Source organism: Schistocerca piceifrons, chromosome X (assembly GCF_021461385.2).
Source record: "Schistocerca piceifrons isolate TAMUIC-IGC-003096 chromosome X, iqSchPice1.1, whole genome shotgun sequence".
NCBI lineage: Eukaryota > Metazoa > Arthropoda > Insecta > Orthoptera > Acrididae > Schistocerca > Schistocerca piceifrons.
Genome location: NC_060149.1, coordinates 707,419,429 through 707,441,906, shown reverse-complemented (window position 1 = coordinate 707,441,906; position 22,478 = coordinate 707,419,429). Strand labels below are relative to the sequence as shown.

At 39.0% G+C, this 22,478-nt stretch overlaps 1 protein-coding gene across 1 annotated transcript in view; it reads right to left on the bottom strand.

Moving 5' to 3' along the window:
• LOC124721278 overlaps positions 1 to 22,478 on the bottom strand; it is a 210,700-nt gene that overhangs the window by 37,592 nt on the left and 150,630 nt on the right. Inside the window, exon 7 of the mRNA XM_047246163.1 lies at positions 17,475 to 17,688. Coding sequence (XP_047102119.1) covers positions 17,475 to 17,688 — 214 coding nt within the window. The remainder of the gene's footprint in view (positions 1 to 17,474; positions 17,689 to 22,478) is intronic.

The window sequence follows — 22,478 nt, the reverse complement described above, 5'->3', positions numbered from 1 at the left end:
GTAAAATGTATCTCCTCTGAGAAATATAAGGAGTGTCCATAATTAAAGTTACAGTTTCAAAACGCTTTAGAAAGAAAACCACTGCTCAGAATGACATTAAATTTGAACTGCACATTATTGGCACAGGGGCAAACATCATGAGGAACAAAATTAATGAAAATTTGACTAGCAGATGGCACTGTAAATATCAAAATATGCACACCAATAGATGGCTGTTCCTCAGTTTGTCTGAGATGACCAACATGACTTTCTCCATGAAGGATCACATGCTGCTGGTAGAGCTCTTTTAGAAGAAAGGTGACTGTGCACCAATAGCCATGCAGAAATTCCACACATTCAATGGTATGAAAAATGGCATTAGTTTGATGTCTGCTAAGGGTCTAGAGAAAAGGATCACAAAATTAAACAGACAGATTCTTTTAAAACGCAATGTGACAGAGGGAGGAAAGCAATTGATCTGATGTCTGCCAAACACATGGCCACGTAATTGCATGAGGGGTCGAGTGGTGGTGTGCAAACATACAGTGCATGAGAACTTGCCTGAATGTTGTACATGCCTGTGAGCACAGTGCATAAAATCCTATGAAACATCCTGTTTTACTATCCATATAAAATTTTCCACGTTTGGGAGCTGATTCCTGTTGACGTGTATGCAAGACAAACATTTGCTCTGCAATTTCTTGCTTACATGAACATGGAGAATGAATGGCCATGGACCATTCTGTGGACAGATGAAGCCCATTTCCACCTCCAAGGACATGTCAGTACGCAGCATTGCACATTATTATTATTATTATTATTATTATTATTATTATTATTATTATTTTAAGGAGAAGAGAGCTGCAGGTCCTGTTACATGTACCATCACTGATAAATTCTATGACAGTCTTTTGCACATCAGTGTCATTTCAGTCCTTCAACAGCATGGATGTGTAGATAGGATCACTTTTATTCAAGGTGGTGCTCCTCTGCACATAGCACAGCCAGTGAAATGGCTGCTGCAGAGGCATTTCAGAAATGCTATAATCATCAGCCATCATTTCCCTACAGCCTGGCCATTCAGATCACCTGATTTTCATCTGTGACTTCTAGCTGTGGGATTAGCTGAAAGATGTTGTGTTCAGTGCCTCAGTTATGAACATAGCTGAATTGAAGGCACACATTGCACAATGCATTCTGAATGTCATCCCTGAGACACTCCAATCTGTTGTGGAACAGGCTGTTACTTGATTGCAGCCTGTGTCAGACAATGGTAGACATCATGCTGAAAAGTCTTGTGCCAGGCTCATAGCGATTTGAAACAGTTACTGTTTAGCTTTTTATGTAGTTTTTGGCACCAGAACAATTAAAAAAACTGTCATTTCACTTTATATACAGTTTTTGGACTAAGAATGAATAAAAACTGTTTTTTTTTCATCTGATGTGGTACAATCCTGCCATGATAGATGGGCTTACCTTACTAACTGTGCCACAACTGCTGTCACCAGACTTGTGCAGACACAGAGATTGAATGGTTTAGATGGTGTAATGTGCAACTCTAACCATAGACAATGTATTGCAATTCATCAATCATTTGTAGCCAACCCCATTTACATTAAGAACCACTGCCTCAGTAATATGATATTCAAATTTTGACATCATTCTGAACAGTGGTTCTCTTTCTACAGTATTTTGAAACTGGAAGTTTAATTATGGTCATCCTATATTACATCACTTTATTCAGCATTATTAACAGTGACAGATATATGGAAATACTAAATGTTATAAATTAAGTTAATCTCTCCAAAGTAATAAAATTTGCGGGAGTTTGAAGTAAGCTTTGTGTTAAACATTCACATTGCTTGAAGGGGTTTCATGCATTGCACTGAATGGTGTTATCAAAAATGCACAGTTTCCTTTACATTATCTGATGCAGTGTCAGAGAACTCCACATGCAGTTATTATGCTGAGAAAACCTCAAACAGCACATTATTCACAGTTTATTTCCTAGTGACATTCTGCTGCCCTAACAATGTACAAAATATCCTGGTCCATCCTTATCCCACGTCTACTCCCAGTTACTTTAACATGGGTCATAACCTTGTGGAAGATTCAGGTGCAAGGCCTGTTCTATATATTCCACTCAACAGCTCCTACTCCAGACCTATAAATGACACATTTTACCCTATAGAAGCTGGATCACTGACAAATCCATGCATATCTTATAGCTTTGATGCAGCTTTTGCACAGTTTTTTATGTAGGTATTACCATCATCAAAATGAAGCCAGATTGGAGATGTCAGCCTATTGGTAGAGTATACCACTAAGAACAACATAATCAACTGAGGTTTACCAACCCAGATGTCATCTGGATCTTCATACTAATACACCCTTTTCTGAATAAATGTGTACATCATAATCTCTGTCCACCACTTTCCTCCACCAATTTTTTGTATGTACACATTATATCATTCATAGGAGAAATGTCACAGTATACCATGTAAAGCTATAGAGCCCTCTGTGTTGCTGCTTACCCCTGATCTTGATGAAATGGATATTATAGGACTTTTATATTGTGAGTGATGAACACTATGATTTATATGATGTCTAAATTGTTCATTATTGTATCATCAGACATAGCTCACATAATTATGAAATAGTTTCATATTTTGAACTTTATGGAAGTATTATTTTATTTTGTTATATGACAACACACAATTGTACCTGAATCTTCATTTTGTACTATGTCATATATTATTATATTTACAATTATGGTGTGAATTCCATGTATGTCACCTGATTATGTTTGGACTGCCATATTACTGTGAATGTGCCTGGTTCACCACAAAACCTGAAAATTACACAGGGGACATATGGACTCTATATTTCAATAGTATTATAGTTGTTGCATAAATTGTTTCATATTTCACTTTGACATTGTATATTAATGTATCCAGCATACCTTTTAATTGTAACACAGGATGTAACCTTTGAAATGTATGGAAAATCAATGTATCAAAGATGTATTAAGTGATTTTCTTTTGTTTCATATCACATTTTTCTCCAGTAGTTATCTATAGTGCCATTAGTGTCCAGATTCTTTTCTTGTGAGTCACTATACACACAGTTCTATCAGTTAACTCTTCTACTTTGCACTGACAGCACTGACAAGATACTTTGTATCAATCTGTTCCACAATATGTCTAAACTTGTAATTGTTAATATTATCTGCATCACTGTTTTGTCATACTTTCTTCCTGTTTATACAGTATCATACTGTCTTCAGTAGCTTCCCCTATATCTCTCAGTTTACATTTAGATTTTATTAGTAATGGTAACAAGATAAATTGTATTAATTCTTTGATCAGGCAATGTAGAAAATAATGACTGCTAGTATATCATATACACTGAAGCACCAAAGAATCTGGTATAGGCATGCATATGCACATACAGATACGTAAACAGGCAGAATATGGTGCTGCAGTTGGCAATCCTATATATGACAACAAGTGTCTGGTGCAATTGTTATATTGGTTACTGTTGCTATAATGGCATGTTGTCAAGATTTAAGTGAGTTTCAATGTGGTATTATAGCCAGCACATGAGTGATGGGACACAGCATCTCGGAGGTAGCGATGAAGTGGGGATTTTCCAGTATGATCATTTCCTGAGTGTACTGCGAATATCAGGAATCCGGTAGAATATCAACTCTCTGACACTGTTGCTGAGAGAAAAAGATCCTGCAAGAACGGGACCAACGATGACCGAAGAGAATCATTCAACATGACAGAAGTGCAACCCATCCACAAATTGCTGCAGATATCAATGCTGAGTCATCAAGAAGTGTCAGCATGCAAACCATTCAGCCAAAAAACATCATCGATATGGGCTTTCAGAACTGAAGGTCCACTCATGCACCCTTGATGACTGCATGACTCAAAGCTTTATGCCTTGCCTGGGCTCATCAACACTGACATTGGACTGTTGATGACGGGAAACATATTGCCTGGTTGGATGAGTCTCGTTACAAATTTTATTGAGTGAATGGACGTGTAAGGGTATGGGGACAACCTCATGAATCCATGGACCCTGCATGTCAGCAGGGGACTGTTCAAGCTGGTGGAGGCTCTGTAATGGTGTGAGACATGATACATCTAGGTACGACTCTGACAGGTGACATGTATATAAGCGTCCTGTCTGATCACCTGCATCCGTTCATGTCCATTGTGCATTCTGATTGACTTGGGCAATTCCAGCAGGACAATGCGACACCCTATACATCCTGAATTGCTACAGAGTAGCTCCAGGGACACTCTTCTAAGTTTAAACACTTCTGCTGCCCACCAAACTTCCCAGACACGAACATTATTGAGCATATCTGGTATGTCTTGCAACGTGTTGTTCAGACAAGATCTCCATCCCCTCACACTATTATGAATTCATGGACAGCCCTGCACGATTCATGGTGTAAATTCCTTCCAGCATTACTTCAGACATTAGTTGAGTCCATGCTATGTGGTATTGTGGTGCTTCCATGTGCTCACGTGAGCCCTACACAATATTGGGCAGGTGTATCAGTTTCTTTGGCTCTTCAGTGTAAATGACTTTTTTCTGATACTTTTTCTTCTTTGTACTGTCCTTTTGGAGGTAGCCAGTGATCCAAACTCAACAGGATATAAACAAAATGTTTTTGGACCAGACAAACATATAATCCAATTATACAAACAATCCTGCAATTCCTCTGTACATATGGATGAATCACTCGCACACACACACACACACGTGCTGATGCCAGATCACATGGCAAAACACCTGCAGCAGATTTAAAGGCTGTTGCAGATCTCTACAGTCACTTGTCAACCAGCCAATGTTTACAGCAAGCTCTCCAGTATATCTATTGGCAACGACCCCGTGCTGCATGATTTTCTCTTGGACTTTGTTGCTAACTGCTGACAACACTTTGCTAGCTCTGGGCTTTTCCTGTCTGCCTAATACAGGACTGTCTTCACTCGTTGCGTTTGTGGTAAACAAACTGACACCATATCGATATGCCAAGAGCGTGGTTCATTCTGAGTGTTTCCTAGCTGAACCTACTGTACAAACAGTATTCTCGAGCGTGGACTTGTGAGCTACTCAACAGACTTTCAGAGTACTGCATTGAACATAAGGTAACTGATTCCAGGAGTCTTTTGTGTATTTCCAGAAGAGTCAGGAGCTATTACTTTGTGTGATTTTATTGTAAATAAGTTGATCTTCATGAAATCTGAGTTGTTGACAAAGTAGACTTACAACAGTGTTATCGAAATTTTTTTGGAATTGCAGCTCACTGCACCAGAATGAGACTTGTCATGATGTTGTGCTGAGTGTTTCAACCATAATGGACCAGTAGTTTCTTGAGCTATGGAAATGAAAGCTCAAGTAGCAGCACGAGCTCATGCAGAAGTTGACATATCTAGCACATCAACAATCACATCCAGCAGTTCCAACTTTTCAGCCATTTAATGAACTCAAAAGGACTGGGAAGAGTATCAAAAGGTTTTAGCACTTTATTTTCAGGCAAGTAACATTCATTACCCTGAGCAACAGCAATCCTTTCTATGAAATACAAATTAACATCTCTACTATCTTGTGCAAAAGTTGGCTCCTTTATCTAACCCACCATTGCTGCCTCTCACAAATATCCATTTGCTTTTAAGTGAACAATTTGCCACAGAAATGCATATCATGACAGCTTGTTTAAAGTTCCTTCAATATCTTAAAGCAGCATCAGATAGTTACGAATCATGAATGGCAGACCTACAAGGCCTGAGTAGAAGATGCAAGTTTATATGTTCTTGTGGACTATTCTACACAGAATCATTAATATGTGATGTAGTGATTAGATTAGTACTGGATATTGAAGTGCATTACAGCAGTCAGGTTCCTCTCTAGAAGTTTTGCATATTGCTACAGCATTCAAGATACCTCAAGCACCTCAGGCTACAACTTCCACATACTGTGAAATATCATAACTATCATCTCAATCAGCAGCTTAGTTCATCTGGGCATGAGACTAGAGAAATGTCACACAGTACAGGTGACAGTGAAGTAGCTCCCAATCAACCAGTCAGGAATCAAACCTAGGAATCTAGTGCCATTACAGGTATTCCTCCTGGCCTTAGCAGATTGTCAGCAGACTGCCCAGTTGTCCTGGTTATTTTTACACGCTACACACAGCTGCCGACATCACATTATAATTATGTCTGTCAACAGTGTTTTCAATAAGGTTTTAAAGCAGATGTTTGTCAGTGCCAGCTGTGCAATCACCAGTTGAGTGTGCTAATGCAAATAAACATCATAGAGTCAAGTCGTCGTATTTCTCTACAATCAATCTTCCAGAAGCTTATTCTTGACTTCCTTTGGATGAAACTTCCAAAGCCAGTCTGGTACTGAATACTCCTTTTGGCCTCTATCATTATAACAGGTTACCTTTTGGTGTTGCTAGTGCACCAGCAATCTATCAGAAATTTTTAGAACAAACTATTGCCAACATTCCACAAAGTGTCATTTATCTGGATAATGTAGTAGTGACAAGTAGAACTGTGGAAGAGTGTTTATCAGATCTGTGGAAAATATTTTCATTTCTTATAAAAGTGGGGTTAAAATGTAACTTGTCCAAATGCTCCTTCTTTTAGGCTTCTATTAAGTATATAAAATGCATCTTTAACCAGGAAGGACTTAAACTAATGTCAGAGAATGAAAGCCTTTCTCATATTCCAGTACCAAACAACATAAAGGACCTGCAGGTTTTTATGATCAAGGTTTCTGTTATGCCCAATTTATTCCCAAAACTGCAGTGATAGCTCATGTTGAATCGGTTGCAGTGAAAACATGTCCCTTACCAGTGGTCCATGAATTGTCATGCAGCATTTCTTAAACTGAAGAAATGCCTCCAAACTGTTCCTTGGCTGGCCTTGTATCATCCTCATTTATCTTCAGTGTTGACCATGGATGCATTAACATATGGTGTTGGGGCTGTACTGTGGCATAGGTACCTGAATGGTTCAGAACAGCCTATTGTGTTCACTACAATGGCAATCACCATGGCACAAAAAATTATTCCCAGATAGAGAATGAGACATTGGCAATTATCTTTGGTGATCAAAAGTTCTGAGTTTTTTATATGGTAACAAATTTCATATGGTCACAGATCAGCCAACCAGCTGATATTTACAGCAAGATCACCAGTGTATCTATTGACGGCAACCCTATGCTACATCCTTTTTCTTGGACAGTGATTTGAACTTCATTGTTAAATACCAATGACATTTGGCTAGCTCACAGATTTTCCTGTCTGTCTATGGGAGGACCATCTTTGCTTGCCATTAAATAGATGATTGTGTTTTCAGTGAACAAACTGATGGCATATGGATACATTGAGAGTGTGGTTCATATCTGAGTGTTTCCCAGTCAGAGCTACAAACAGTTTTCTCCAACACTGATATGTGAATTATTCAACAAACGTTCAGAGTACTATACTGACCACGTGGTAACCACATCCAGGAACCTTCAGTTTTATGTGTTTGCAAAAGAGTCAAGAAATATTATTTTGTGTGATTTAATTGTAAATAAGCTGTGCTTAATAACATCTGTATTGCTGAAGAAGCAGACTTACAACAAAAACCATCATAACATTTCTGATAATGTAGTTTACACTCCTTGTGAAGTAAGAGTGAGGGGGTGAGCAAATTATAAAATTACTGTGACTTTCTGACCATGGCACCAATGCACACTCATCTGCACTGCTCACTACAGAGAGAGCTGATTTCTGACATGACCATGCCCCCCCCCCCCCCCCAAAAAAAAACAACTAGGAAGTGATGAACAGGTGATGGCAGTTCCTGATAACCAATCAGTGTAAACTGGGTTGAATTAAACTGTAAAACTTTCTGGAATGTATCACATTATGAGGGAACATGACACCAATGATGCTGATTTATTTTTCAGGTGAGGGTTTTAAGTTTAGTGGCTTTGCTGATGTTATTTTTTAAAACCAGTAGGCTATATACTGGCACTATGTTTCATGTTTCCTTTTCAGTATCAACAAAACACATGTAAAATTACTTTCTGTATGCACTCATCACAGTCATCTACATTAAACAGATATTCTTAAGACATAAAATACACATTCTATAAAGGAAGAGTGCCACTGTATTCAAAGAAAGAAATCCTCCCAGACATCAATGCCATATTACAGACAAAGCAGTATTTCATCTCACTAGTAAATTTTTTACAAATTAAATTAAACTGTCAACTTTTTCAGTGACATTTGACAACCACATCGAAACCTAGATGAATTGCAACAAAATATGACCATATTGGTAAATGGATGTACCAGTCAATTTTGAACAACTTTACTATAAATAAATGACAGTAAACTGAAGACATAATATTTAATTTGAATGTTGCTACATATGACAATGTAATAGTTGATGTCCTAGCATTTCTGTCTAACCCCATGAGTATATCTATATTTGAAATTGGGAAACATAATACAGAATCTCTTAATGTTAAAATTTGGTTACTTCCTGAAAGACTTACGGATGTTCAGCAAGTGTAATGTTTGCTGAAGAGGCAGGAGTTATATTGGGAAATCCAAAATCACAAAATGAACTTAAAAAAATGTGTTTCATTTCCTCCTGTTGTGTTTATGTTTCTGGTACATTCTTAAAGGCAAAATTAGTCATATTCTGTTAGTTATATTACAGCATCAGCTACAGCCATGCTACTATCTCCTGAACCAAATTTTTCATTTAACGAATGTGATCAAAGTAAGCAGATCATCCAAGTCATATAATTGCATTTCATAACCAAGCACATATCTGATTCAAATAGCAATTACCAAACTGCTACATGCTCACACTACTTCAACCATGTTATGATACATCAAAAGACCAACTGCATTCCCATTCATGGCACACAGGAGAGCAGGAAGAAACAAAATGAAACTCCATAGGTTGAAAGGGTAAGTGATGTTATTTCAGGGAATACTATATTGACCAAGTTTACAAAGAACTTGGCAGTATGAGCCCACTTATCAGTATGACATTGCACCACCTCTGACCTGGATACATGCACTGATTCACTTGGGAAGGGTATCGTAAAGCTGTTGTATCCTCTACTGAGGCAAGCTGTCCCATAACTGTTGTAAATAATCTTTGCTATATTGGATTCTGGTACTGGGATGGTGTTGATGTCCAAGCTAGTCCAACACGTCTTATAGGTGACCGATATGGAATCTTTCTCACCACAGGAGTACCTCAATGTCATGCAGACAGTTCATAGATACATGTGCCATGTGTGAACAAGCATTGTTCTCCTGAAAAATGGCACTGTGATACTGTTACATGAGGGGTAGCACATGAGGATGTCAGTGACATACCACTGTGTCATCAGAGTTACCTCAGTCACTACCAACTGTCAGCTGAACTCGTATATGATGGCTTGCCTCACCATAATGCCAAGAGTAACACTGCTCTGTATCTCCAAAACATTGGAAGAATGAGACTTCTTCCCATGTCACTATCATACTTACCGACAATGGTCATTTAGGGTAGTATAGAGCCATGATTCATTGCTGACCACAGTGTGTCCCCAGACACCAGCAACCCATGTTTCCTGGTCTTGAGACCACTCCAAACACAGCTATTTGTGTTGGTGGGGTCAATGGCAGGAGATGTGTGGCACTGTGATTAGTTATTCCCTTATCTGGCTGCTGCTGGTCTCTAACCAATAGTACAGGCTAACACATAATGTTGCAGGGAATCTGATAGCTTTTCTCAAATGGCAGGTGCATTTTTGAAGAGGTTAAAATGTGCTTGATACACAATATGGCAATCTTCCCTTATGATGGTCAGAAATGGTCAACTGGCATCTTGATGATAAGTATGTCTGCCCTCACATTCCAATTCAGTCTAACATTGGGCCATTGTCAAATCCAAATGCCCAAAAATCTGGATATTGCTTCATTTGACCAGGCAGCTAAATGGAGCCAAATGGAGACTTACAATGAGGCCCTGGTCAAACACTGTTAGTTACTGTCTCACACAAGTGTGCAACAATTACATGTTCTTCACAGTTATCATTCAACATGTGATGCTGTTCAGACACCTTATATGTACTACCATGCCTGATAACAACACTAAACACAACTCTTATGGCCACTCCACCTGCCACAGCAAATTGCAACTCTAATCCTTTACCTAACTACTGATGCTATGTACGCATAGAAAGTTATGCTGACATATGAACACATTTCAGATCTGTTCCAATTGTAAAAATGGCAGCATTAAGTCTACAAGATCCTGAACATGGATTTCCACAACAGTTTACTATCTATCTGAACACCTAGAAATTTGAACTGTTCAATTTCACTAATCATATGCACATTCTGTGAAATTAAAACGTCAGGTTTAGTTGAATTGTGTGTTAGAGAACGTAAAAACTTAGTCTTACTGCGATTTAACATTATTTCCTAAAAGCCATGAACTTATGTCATGAACTGCACTATTTGAAACTGAGTCAGTGTTTCACAAAACATCCTTTACTACCAAGCTAGTGCCATCAGCAAACAGAAATATTTTAGAGTTACCTGTAATACTAGAGGGCATATAATTTATATAAATAAGGAACAGGAGTGGCCCAACACTGAACCCTAGGGCACCCCCCCCCCCCCCCCACTCGACCATACCCTACTCAGACCCCACATGACAGCCATTCTCAACACTGTGAATAATGACCTTTTGCTGCCTGTTGCTAAAGTAAGAGGTGAACCAATTGTGAGTTACCCCCCATATTCCATAATGGTCCAACTTCTGGAGCAATATTTTGTGATAAACACAATCAAACGCCTCAGTTAAATTAAAAAAAATTAGCCTAGCATTTGAAACCTTTTGTTTAACCCATCCAGTACCTCACAGAGAAAAGAGAATATAGCACTTGTTAAATGACTTCTAAAGCCGAACTGTACATTTGATAGCCAATTGTGTGATATAAAATGATCAATTTACTTACATTCACAGCCTTTTCAATAATGCTTTGTTTTTCTTCGCTCAGAGCAGTGTTCAATGCTTGATGCAGTGGTAGTCTGTTTTCTTTGTTAATTACATGATCTTAGACCCCAATTTCAGTAGCCTCTTTAAACACACAATCTCAGAACAAGGAAGATTATGTAGCTTGGTTTTGTTGTTATTGATAATGTAGCCTGTTTTTATACTATGGCCAGCCATGGCTGATTTGGTAGTCTGTTGTAATTCAGCACAGCATGTTCATGGCCCCACTCTTCTACTGTGGGTACAATTTCTCTGATGTATGTCTTGCTGCACTGACGGGGATCTGGTAGACCACTGGTTTGCAAAGGCCAAGATCATCATCTACTGAAACTAATAGTGTCATCCATAGAAACAACATATTATAACATGCTAAGCTACTGAATAGTTCATTTTTAATTGTATAACCAGTTATATTTTGACAATTGTTTTATAAGATATATGTGACATCTAGTATTGACAAAAACTGAACTGGGAAATGGTCTCTGATTGAAAACTCTCATACAATTAGAAATTAAAAATAAATTATTCAGCAGCTTATGTGTTGCAGTATGTTATTCCTATGGTTTATGAAAGCTGTAGAGGAGGATATTAGTGTTTAACGTCCCGTCGACAACGAGGTCATTAGAGACGGAGCACAAGCTCGGATTAGGGAAAGATGGGGAAGGAAGTCGGCCGTGCCCTTTCTAAGGAACCATCCCGGCATTTGCCTGGAGTGATCTAGGGAAATCACGGAAAACCTAAATCAGGATGGCCGGACGCGGGATTGAACCGTCGTCCTCCCGAATACGAGTCCAGTGGAAAGCTGTGGAACACAACCAATGATAACTACTTAGCAGGCTCAAAGCCTTAGAGGGTGGGTGAAATATACATGTGACACTGTATGGCTTCAAAATTCTGCTGACTTTCATGGAGGTATTGCCAACAAATTGCATGTTCACTATTGATTGGTGCTCTTCTTTTTCTTTATGCAGTTGTCTAGATATAACTTGACTAAATGCACACCTCACTACTTGTTGCCATACCCATTCCTTCAGAATGTTTTCTCCAGGTGCTTCACCTCATGTGGAAGGCTGTCTTAGTTACAGATGAACTCCACCCTATGATTAAGTGTCCATGAAATGCCTTCATACTGGGAATTGTGGTGACTGGAGGCATGTATATACAGATCATTGTGTGTAGGCTTTTAGTACACATTGCATTCCAGCTTCCTATCTGGTTTCTATTTCACCAGGACATCAAAAATGGGAGGATGCATTTCTGTTCCACCTCAAAGGTAAACTGTATTAGGTTAACTAAGTTGAACTGATGGAGAAATTCACCTAAGCTGATACATCCATGAGATCAGACAATGAACATAATATCCACATAATGGTATTGATTGATTGATTGATTGATTGTTTTATTGGTCCATTTCATCATTTTGTACATAGTTACAAATTGATATTGAACAAGTCAGCAGGTTTGTTTTAGTTGGGCTTCCTCCAGGGCCTTCTTCTCAAAATCTTCCATGAGCAAATTTGCCACAAATTGCGACACATGAAACCAAATGGTGAAGCCATCCATCTTTTGATAATTTCTGTCAAACATGAAGTAAGTTGAAGTGAGCACAAACTCAAAGAGCCTTGTCAGGTTGGTCCAGAATTCCTTGCTTTATCAGTTCCATGCATTTTTAGTGGTGCCCTGGTGATGAGGGGCATTATGTGAGAATTCACCAGTAGGTCACTATCACTAAGTGGGAGTTCTTGTGGAAGTTGTACAAAATGAATGGAATTATGGCTGCAATGTTGGCATTTCCCCACAGACAGACTCAGGAGAGTGGTCAAGTGTTTGGCCAAACCATATATGTAGTTGCTCCTATATTGCTGACTATGAGCCTCAGAGGATGCCCTCTTTGTGGACTTTTGGCAGTCCATACAGCAGTGGCAGAGCAGCAGCTTGTGGTTGAAATTTCTTGACAGTCTTGTCACTGAATGTACTTTGTAGAAGTTTGATGATTTTTCTCTGGACTTACCTTGTTCTATTTTCCTGTGTGCTGCATCATCAAAAAGTCCATAAACTTTCTGTTTATATTCTGAGTGCAGGAGTAACATTGTAACATTCCCTTTGTCAGCAGCAGCAACGTATGTCTTGGCCAAAAACCTGTCTGCATTCCTGAGTCCATCTGTGGGGTAATGCCAACATCACATCCATAATTCCATTCATTTTGTACATCTACAAGAACTTTGCCTCTGTGATAGTGATCTGGTGGTGAATTCTCACATACTGCTCCTCTTCACCAGGGTACCACTAAAAAAAAAATGCATGGAATTGATAAGCAAGAAATTCAGGACCGGCCTGATAAGTCTCTTTGAGTTTGTGCTCATTTCAACTTACTTCATGTTTGACAGAAATTATGAAAAGATGGATGGCATCACCATTAGGTGTCATCCATCACAAGTTGCGACAAATTTGTTCATGGAAGATTTCAAAGTTTCAAGGCAAAGGCCCTGGAGCAATCCCAACTAAAACCAACCTATTTCTAACATTACATGGATGTCATGTTCATTTTTTGGCCGCATGGATGGGTCAACTTAGGTGAATTTCTCCATCACTTCAACTTAGTTCACCCAGTACAGTTTACCATGGAGGTGGAACAGAATGGTATCCTCTCATTTTTTTATGTCCCAGTGAAACAGAAACCTGATGGGAAGCCGGGACACAGTGTGTACTGGAAGTCTACACACATTGATTCATATATACATTCCATTGCTCAGCATGAAGGCATATTATGCACACTTGTTCACGGGACATGATCCATCTGCAATGAAGACAGCCTTCCACCTGAGTTGAAGAACCTAAAGAATACATTTCAAAGGAATGGATACAACAACAAGTAGATAAGGCATGCATTTACAGAGGCTATACCAAGGCAACAGTATGAAGAAAAAGAGGACTACGAATCACTAGTGATCATCCCTTTAGTTGGAAAAAGCTCCAGAAGAGCCAGCAGAATCTTGGCGCAACATAATGTCAGTTGTGTATTTCACCCACTTGCTAAGACCTTGACACTATTGGTTTCAGTAAAGGATGATTTACTGAATTACTCCAGGCCACTAATTCAACTGTGGTTGACACTAGCATAAAACTGATCATACTATAGAGTATAACAAAACCAAGATATATCTAAAAACAAAGATGATGTGACTTACCAAACGAAAGTGCTGGCACGTTGATAGACACACAAACAAACACAAACATACACACAAAATTCAAGCTTTCGCAACAAACTGTTGCCTCATCAGGAAAGAGGGAAGGAGAGGGAAAGACGAAAGGAAGTGGGTTTTAAGGGAGAGGGTAAGGAGTCATTCCAATCCCGGGAGCGGAAAGACTTACCTTAGGGAGAAAAAAGGACGGGTATACACTCGCGTGTGCACACACACACATATCCATCCACACATATATATAATACAAAACCAAGATACTTAGACAGCCTTCCTCCTCCTGGGATTGCATGATTAAAGAAGCCATTAAACGTAGATTCCAAGAAGGTGTAATTAACAAAGATAGTGGCCTACAATTGAGTCAGGCATGAAACATTGCATTGACCCAAGAAACAGCAAAGCATTCCAATACAGTGAGGTCCACACTCAGTGGCAACAGTGTAGAGACAAAGTGCTGCAATTCACAGCTGGCATTGCTAAGCCCACCAGCACCACAATTTATGACAGTCATTTCCACAGACAGTGACAGGAGTGGAGTGATGAAGGGGATAATGACCAATGTACACACAATGCTGCCCTGAGCAGAGCAGCCATCATCAGGAACTATCTGATGAAGGAAACACGTCGGTTTGCAGACATACCCTGGAGAACTTATGATATGACCCAGGAAAACACTAGAGGATTCTGCAAGATTTGTTTACATCATTTACAGCTAAATCGACATCTGTGCTCTTGCCTGCCTTAATACCTCTGCCATATAGCTACCAGGAAACAGGAAAACACAGTCAGTTGTCACATTGACAAGGGTACTGCATTGATGAACTAATAATGAAAAGAATTTCCTGGAGACTGAATGGTGCAGTCACTGCACTGCCTATGTTGCCATCCTGTGGTCAACCATATATCTGGTCTTTGATTATAGACTGTGCTCCTGTCTACTCCTCCTTGTCACTCAGCCCACCGAGGCAAAGGCTCCACACTGGTTCCATAGGGAGTTAACAGTTATGAACAACTGTCCAGTCATGTTTGAACTCTTCTACATGAGTGTTTCATTGTTCAACAATCTTCTCACTACTTTCTGGCTATCTGCTACTAGTTATTGCCTTCTCTAAAGGAAGCTGCACCCACAGACTGATGGGCAAAAGCTACTTTCCTGCATTAAATCTGAAATCTGATATCAGAAGCAAGCATCTAGTGAGTACAGAGTTACTGCCTAATTGATGCCACAGGTGTAAGTTATCACACATTGATGCATGAGTGCTGTTGGCCAGCATGTACAACCTGTTTGTTGTACATCTCACCATGGATGGTAGTGCACAATTCCAAGAATCTGGGAGGTAAGAAACACAGTATGCAATACAATGTGCATCATCTCTTAAATGAGTCTGTGCAACTATGACTGGATAAGCAGGGTTTGACTTAGGGGTTAAGTAAGTTGAATACAGCGAGAAGGGTAGAGATCCCATCACCATCTAGTCCATCCACCAAAGCACTGGAGTTCACAATGTTGAGTTTAATTACATCATTGAGAGGATATCCATGGAAGAAATAAAAACTTCCTTGAGATAATTTTAAGGCTGCTGTGTCCTTGGGTAATTGTTCAAAGGAATAATGGTAGAGTGTAGCATAATTAAATGGTCTGTGTCTATTCACAATTTGTTATGAGAAGCTGAGACACATGGGAATCTTCACAGAGCTGAAATGTGGACTACATGAGTAAAAGAAAAAACTAGGCAGAAATGCAGTTGCTAAATAACATCTTGATAAGGCATGGTGAACCATATGAGGAATTTGTAGACCACATTTACAAAGTTAAAATGAAACAAGGAGAGCAGAAGTGTATCATTTAGAGATCTCAAATGCCAAACACTCAATTTTCTTCAGGGAAAGAAAGATGTAGAGAAAAGTATCAACAGGTTTCCCAGATGCCTTACAAGCACAAAATACACCCTAACATATGGCCATGAGAATGCACGAGAATGTTTGGAGCTGTCATTACATAGGTCACACGTGACACGATTTAAGGATGCTGCCCCTATCAGCCACTATAGTTGGACATACCTAGATAAACCTTTCCCTATCCCTACCGCTAATATACCTATCAGAACTATTCTTTGAAATCCCATCACCCGCAAAGTTAACCTACCTAAACATCACTCTTGACCTAGCTTTCCCCTGGTGCATCAGAATTGCCTGAATATATGAAAAATAACACTTTTCACAGGAACACTTTGTAAAATAATTTGGCATTTCATTTCATCTGAGGAGACCTTTGGATTGATTTTTTTTTTCTTTTTTTTCTTTTTTCTGCCTGATTTTTAGTTATTAATTATAAAGAAACAGTAGAAAATAGTAACCCTATTTTTCAGTACTATATGCTTTTCCTTTGTGGGTGAAAGAGGTATTGGTAGGAAATGGCTGGAAAGGGGGAGAGGGTGGGGCAACTCACTCAGATCTTAGGTTGACTGACAATAGGTGTATCCCTCTTAATCCAGGGCCTACATGTGTGCCCCATCTTTCCAAAGTTCCCCAACCAACCCTTCTTCCCTCCTGGCAGAAAAAATACTGTTTTCAAAGTTTCTTTGCTATTTTCTAGTTCTAGCACTTCTATAGGCAGTATTATGAATTGTAAACTTCCAAAGGTAAGTACTGACTACCTGTTCTGCAATTTTAACAATTTTCTCAGTCAACATCTTGTCTTTGTCACTGAATATATTTGTGAACAGTTGATATTAATGTAAGCACTTAGCTCTTTGACAAAAAGTTTCAGTTAAAACTACAAAAATGCATTTTAAATGTAATAGAATAAAACAAATATTGTCCAGATGGATATTTATTGTTTAGTTATTTTATGATCAGCTACTCTCACATACGTATAACATTGACATGTCACTGAGTTTATCTGAATTTTGGGTTTCTTTTGGATTCACAGTCATTGTTTAATTTATAATGAACACATTTATCATTCCTGAGCTATGTGATTCATTGGTAAATTATTTGTCACTGTTACTATAAAAGAAATTCCAACCACAATTCAAAATTTGAAAACACATATTTTCCATTTCTCAGTTTATCAACAAAAAACTCTGATGTAAATATACAAAAAGTTTTCTGCAAATGTAGATTTGACATTTTCTCTGATATTTTTTTGGAAAATATCATGTTTAACTGATATCAACAAATTCTTTAAAAACTATGGTTATACCTTCAGGATTGTCTCGGCTTTCTTTGTGCTTCCTTTCCATTCCTTAAGAGCATATTGCAGCAAATCTACTTTGCTACCAATGTTTTCAGTAGTGGGCTCTTTACTGTGCTCTCCCAAAGGAGAAGCAACATCTGAATAAGAATTTTCAGTCATAGGTGTTGAAATCTCACTAGTATAGCTACTACTGTAGGCCACCGATTTCTCATACACTTCTCTGCAAAAATTGTGAAAAAATGTTACAATGAGTACAATAGTTTTAGATCAAGCATTTTTGAATAAATAAATCACTTTTATATGTGTAATCAGTCATCTGATTACAAATATCAAAAGAATATCCCATATGAAAGAATAAAATATTGAAAGTAATTACAAAATAAAGTGGAAATAGCGTGAAAGATGTTTGTGATATTTCTTTTAATGTATTTTTCTGTTCAATTCTAAACTGCTTAAAGCACCCCAGACAGTCAATAATACATCACAATAATATAGTGCTTCAGAATGCTGGACAATAAAGATGCTGTTCTGATAATTGACCTTCATTACTGCAAGCAGAAAACACACACACCCCCCACCCAGAATTTGGAGTATAAAGTCTTATTTCATCACAAAATTCTTATTCTCATACATTTCTAGAAGTGATGGCTGTTTGCTGGCTTTATGTATCAAAGTAATGAACCTGTAACAAATATTTAGTGTATAACCATAAACTATCTGAATATATACAGGATGAACATTAATAGAACTGACAAATTGCATGGACAGATTTCTGACTGGAAATGGAGGAAAAAAGGTCCTAGGAATATGCATCTTGAAATTCATCATTGCTATGGTCTTGGCGCTAATGAATGAAAGTTCCTCTGCCCACATACCATGTATTCCTTGTGTGTTGCTGGCAGAGTGACTGAAGCAGCATACTGTAACCATCAGAATGGCCTGTTATTAATGTCAGGATGAAGCTGAGATGGTGTTTGTGTGTGGCCAAGCAGATGGAAATGGTCAAGAGCAGAACCCAGTCCTGCAAATCTGGCATATGCACAGTCTGCCACCTCCCTGCACATTCGTCTGTGTGAAAGACCCTTGATCACACAAATGCCCAAATATTGCTTGAAATTTTGTGTGGTATGGTTGGTACCTGTGAGGGCACTTGTTTAGGTATAGTTTTGCTGCCTCACTGGAGCAATTAAGACAGTTGGCCACAATATTGTCAATGCCTGCCACATGTCATACGTCAGTTGTGAATTGTGCAAGATATTCTTGTTGGAGGAACTTCCAAGGGGAAATTTGGTTGATTTCTTTGTGGCTGAGACCTGTGTAGTGCTGTGTATCATGGCATACCTCACTGAGGGTGCTGGAAGGGTGGGAATTCAGTGTGGAGGTCGACAAAGGCACTTAAATAGGATAACTGTCTAATGATGAAATGGGTGCTTGTGCAGGAGTCACAGGATATGGAGTGTTGGGAAGTGTTGTTGACAACCCAGCAGTTTGCCATGTCAGGGAGAAGACCATAGTTGGTGATGAAATCAGTCCTGAGGATGGGGTCTGTAACATTGGCCATGGTAAAGGTCCTTGTGAAAACTCTGCTGAGTCTGAGGTCCGTACAATGGGTGTGGGAACAATGAGTGGCAAGTGGTGAGAAGTTTTCTGCAGTGAGGAGTAGGGGAGAGAACGGATGGTGGCCAGCCTTGGGCAATAGCTGGCAGGGATAGACAGAGAGGTCTGAGGCATTTTCAAGGAGGTAGGATATCAAGGAGAGTGGGCTACAGTTTGGGTGCCACATGCAGGGTGCCTAGCAGCTGGTGGCATTGTTGACGAAGTGCTTGTGTTACCAGCCCTAGCTGCTTGCATGTGGGTTACCCTGTTTGCTACTAGTAGGAGGGTGGAAGTTGTGCCTGTGTGGGCAGATATGCTGGTGGCTGTGAGCAGGGGAAGAGGGAGTTTGCACATCATGCCAGATGGGCACATGCCAGTCAAGGACATTACTGTGTAGTTTCAGGCATGGTGTGGGATTAGATTGGTATTCATTCACCAGGCAATGGTGAGTTTGTTCATCTCCATGATCAAGCAGTTAATGAGCTCTGTGATTTGCACAGAATTGTTGGAGTGGCTTTGGGGAAAGAAACTGATTCCAGGTGCATGTGGGGCAGCTTTACAGAGGGGGCTGCAGCATTTTCTTGTGGGGATCAAGATGTGTGCATCAAGTGATTCAAACACCCTGTTAGCAATTACGGCCACCACACTGATGTTCATGTAGGCATGTGTGGCCACTGCCGTATGGACAACAGCAGGCAGGCACATGAGCCAATTTGTGAGCAGCAGGTTATTTGGCATTATCATGGGTTCATCAAGAGTGTTAAGATGTTGCAAGAGCTGTGAGGGCTGCTTATCAATGCATTCCTCTGTTGAAAATAATACTCATATGTGATGTATCTCTGATGAGATGAACTGGCCTATCAGTCAGTCTCTGAGAACATTGAATTTGCCCAGTTTTCATAGAGGAATGATGATGTCGTGCACTTCCACAGCAATCAGGGGATCCAACTGTGTGACCATCAGCGAAAACTGTGTAGTGTTGCTAGCCACTGAAGAGCCTGCAAAAATTACTTCCATGGAGGGAAATCACAGCCAGGGGTCCGAGAATTGAAGGGTGGCAGGTGGATCACAGCATAAACTGACTGAGTGGGAGAAGGCAGTATGTGAACAGCAGCGGTGCCATTTTCCACAAGCTGCACATACTGGTCGAGTAATGTGTGTAACACAGCCATTGGGCTCCATTGGAGTCACCAGCATGGGAACTGTTGTTCGTTCAACTAATTAATTTGCTCCAAATAAATGTTATATAGGAATTGATGGGGCAGGATGTCTCAGCACATATGCCAATAACTTCCTACGTATCACAAAAATCATTTATTACATTGAAAGAAATAATCTCATTGACAAGCTAATGTGGTCATTTTGACACTGATATTAATAACATGCACAAATCCTGAATAAGAAAATGTTTGACGCCACATAGGGAACTACACATAACATGTAAATCCCATTAGTTCTGAATTCAACACTGGCGTGGAACAGATAAGTGTCACATTAAAACAAAAAATATTAATAATTCTCTGTACCACACATGTCAGATAATGGTTTCTTGCAATGCCTATGTTAACTGATCTCTTTCGTTTTCATGATCAATATAGTTCATTGACCTTACAGTATAAAAATTGTTCATAAATAACATTGTAAAATGGACAGTATTCCTAGTATGTAAATTTCTAATACCATCATTGTCCAGTGCATTCATGGAAGAGCATAGTTAGTATAGCAGCACATATGTATGTTACCGTGTCACCTCTTTGCCAAATGATATAAGGTTTAGAATGCAGTTTGTACCATTGATTCAGTTCTGATAATCAGCTACTCTGTGCACATAAGTCCAAGGTGAGCATTTTTCTGCTTGCATGAAATCACCTAGAGCCCTTTGTTTGCCTACCACTAGCTCTCCATTGGCAAATGCTGTGCACTGCTATGTTGCTATGTATTACCAAACCAACTTATCCACCCATCGTCTTCTGGCTTGAACAAAAACTAATCACCCAGCAAGCCATTAAATGTCTGATATCAAAAAACAAACTTATTTTTACAATCACTAACACAACTTGGGAGAGCAAGTCCCATCATGTGGGTTGCTAGGCAACTCTACAGAAAGTGCTATCGAGAAGATTGCCTGATGCTACATGGCTTTTTGGGGAAAAACCCACGCTTGCCAAAGAGAGATCTACTACTGTTTGATGCTATGCATGGTCTCAAATGTGGAAATGTGGTGTGTGCGAGTTGATGTGTCATCTGCTTGGATGGATGGGGTCTACAAAAACGGATCTGCACATTGCCACACCTTAAATGAACACACACTCATATGTAAAAAAAAAAAAAAAAAAAAAAAAAAAGGGTGCAGCTCCTTTTGTCACCAAATGCAGCAGAGATAGTGATCTCCATCTCTTCTTTTTCTTCTTCTTCCTCACTTTTTCCTATCTATTTCTCTATTGGGTCAGCATTATTATATGTATTTTGACAGTGTAAGGGAAAGTTGGTGTGTTTCTGAGAACACCACTCCCTCCAGGACAAAATTTTTGTATCATCACTGTTTACATCTAAAGTAAATCTCATGTTCAAATGTGAAAACATTTTACATATGCTAGTGTAGTTTGCTATGATGAAGGGACATGGGTAACATCCTGGTATTTACCTAGCTGGATGTGAGGAAGCACCTAAAAACCACATCCGGGAGATCCCTGAAATGCTGCATTCATGTGTTTGACTATCTGTGTTGGTCACTGATGTGGCTTCCCATTTGGATAGTTTTTTTTCTTCTTATTCTTCAAGTTATAGGTTAAGAGGTGCTTATCCAAACATCAAATAGCTTTGAGGATTTTTGTGACTATACCAGTGATTGCAGCTTTTTGTAAATGCAGCAGACTAAAGGTGATAAACTACTTAAAGTTGAATATGAGCAATAACAGGCTGTCAAATTTAGCTACCTTGCTGATAGAACATGACACAGCTACTAAATTTGACTTCAATAATGTAATCCATCAAGCAAGAAAATATGGAGTAAAATTATAATAAAACATAATTCTTGAAATGTATTCTCTCAGCTCCCAATTACAGCCCACTTTCTTTTATTTCTAATTCACAATTTATGAAGAGTAAATCAAATTTGCTCTTGATTATATAACATAGTATAATCGGTGTACAATAGCTCCATATACATCAAGATATAAATCTTGTTTTACTTTTAATTTTTTCAGGAAGTTTAACAATCTGTAATTTATTTATGACAATAATGCATTTAATTTTTGTGTCCAGTATTTTTCATCAATTAATTAATTAATTAATTTCTATCACAGGAAAAACTGACTACAGCCACAATCATGCATTGAAATAATTTGTGCTAGACTGGGACTCAAACCTGGATCTTCTGTGTGATGTGAACAGTTGCCCTAACCACCTCAGCCA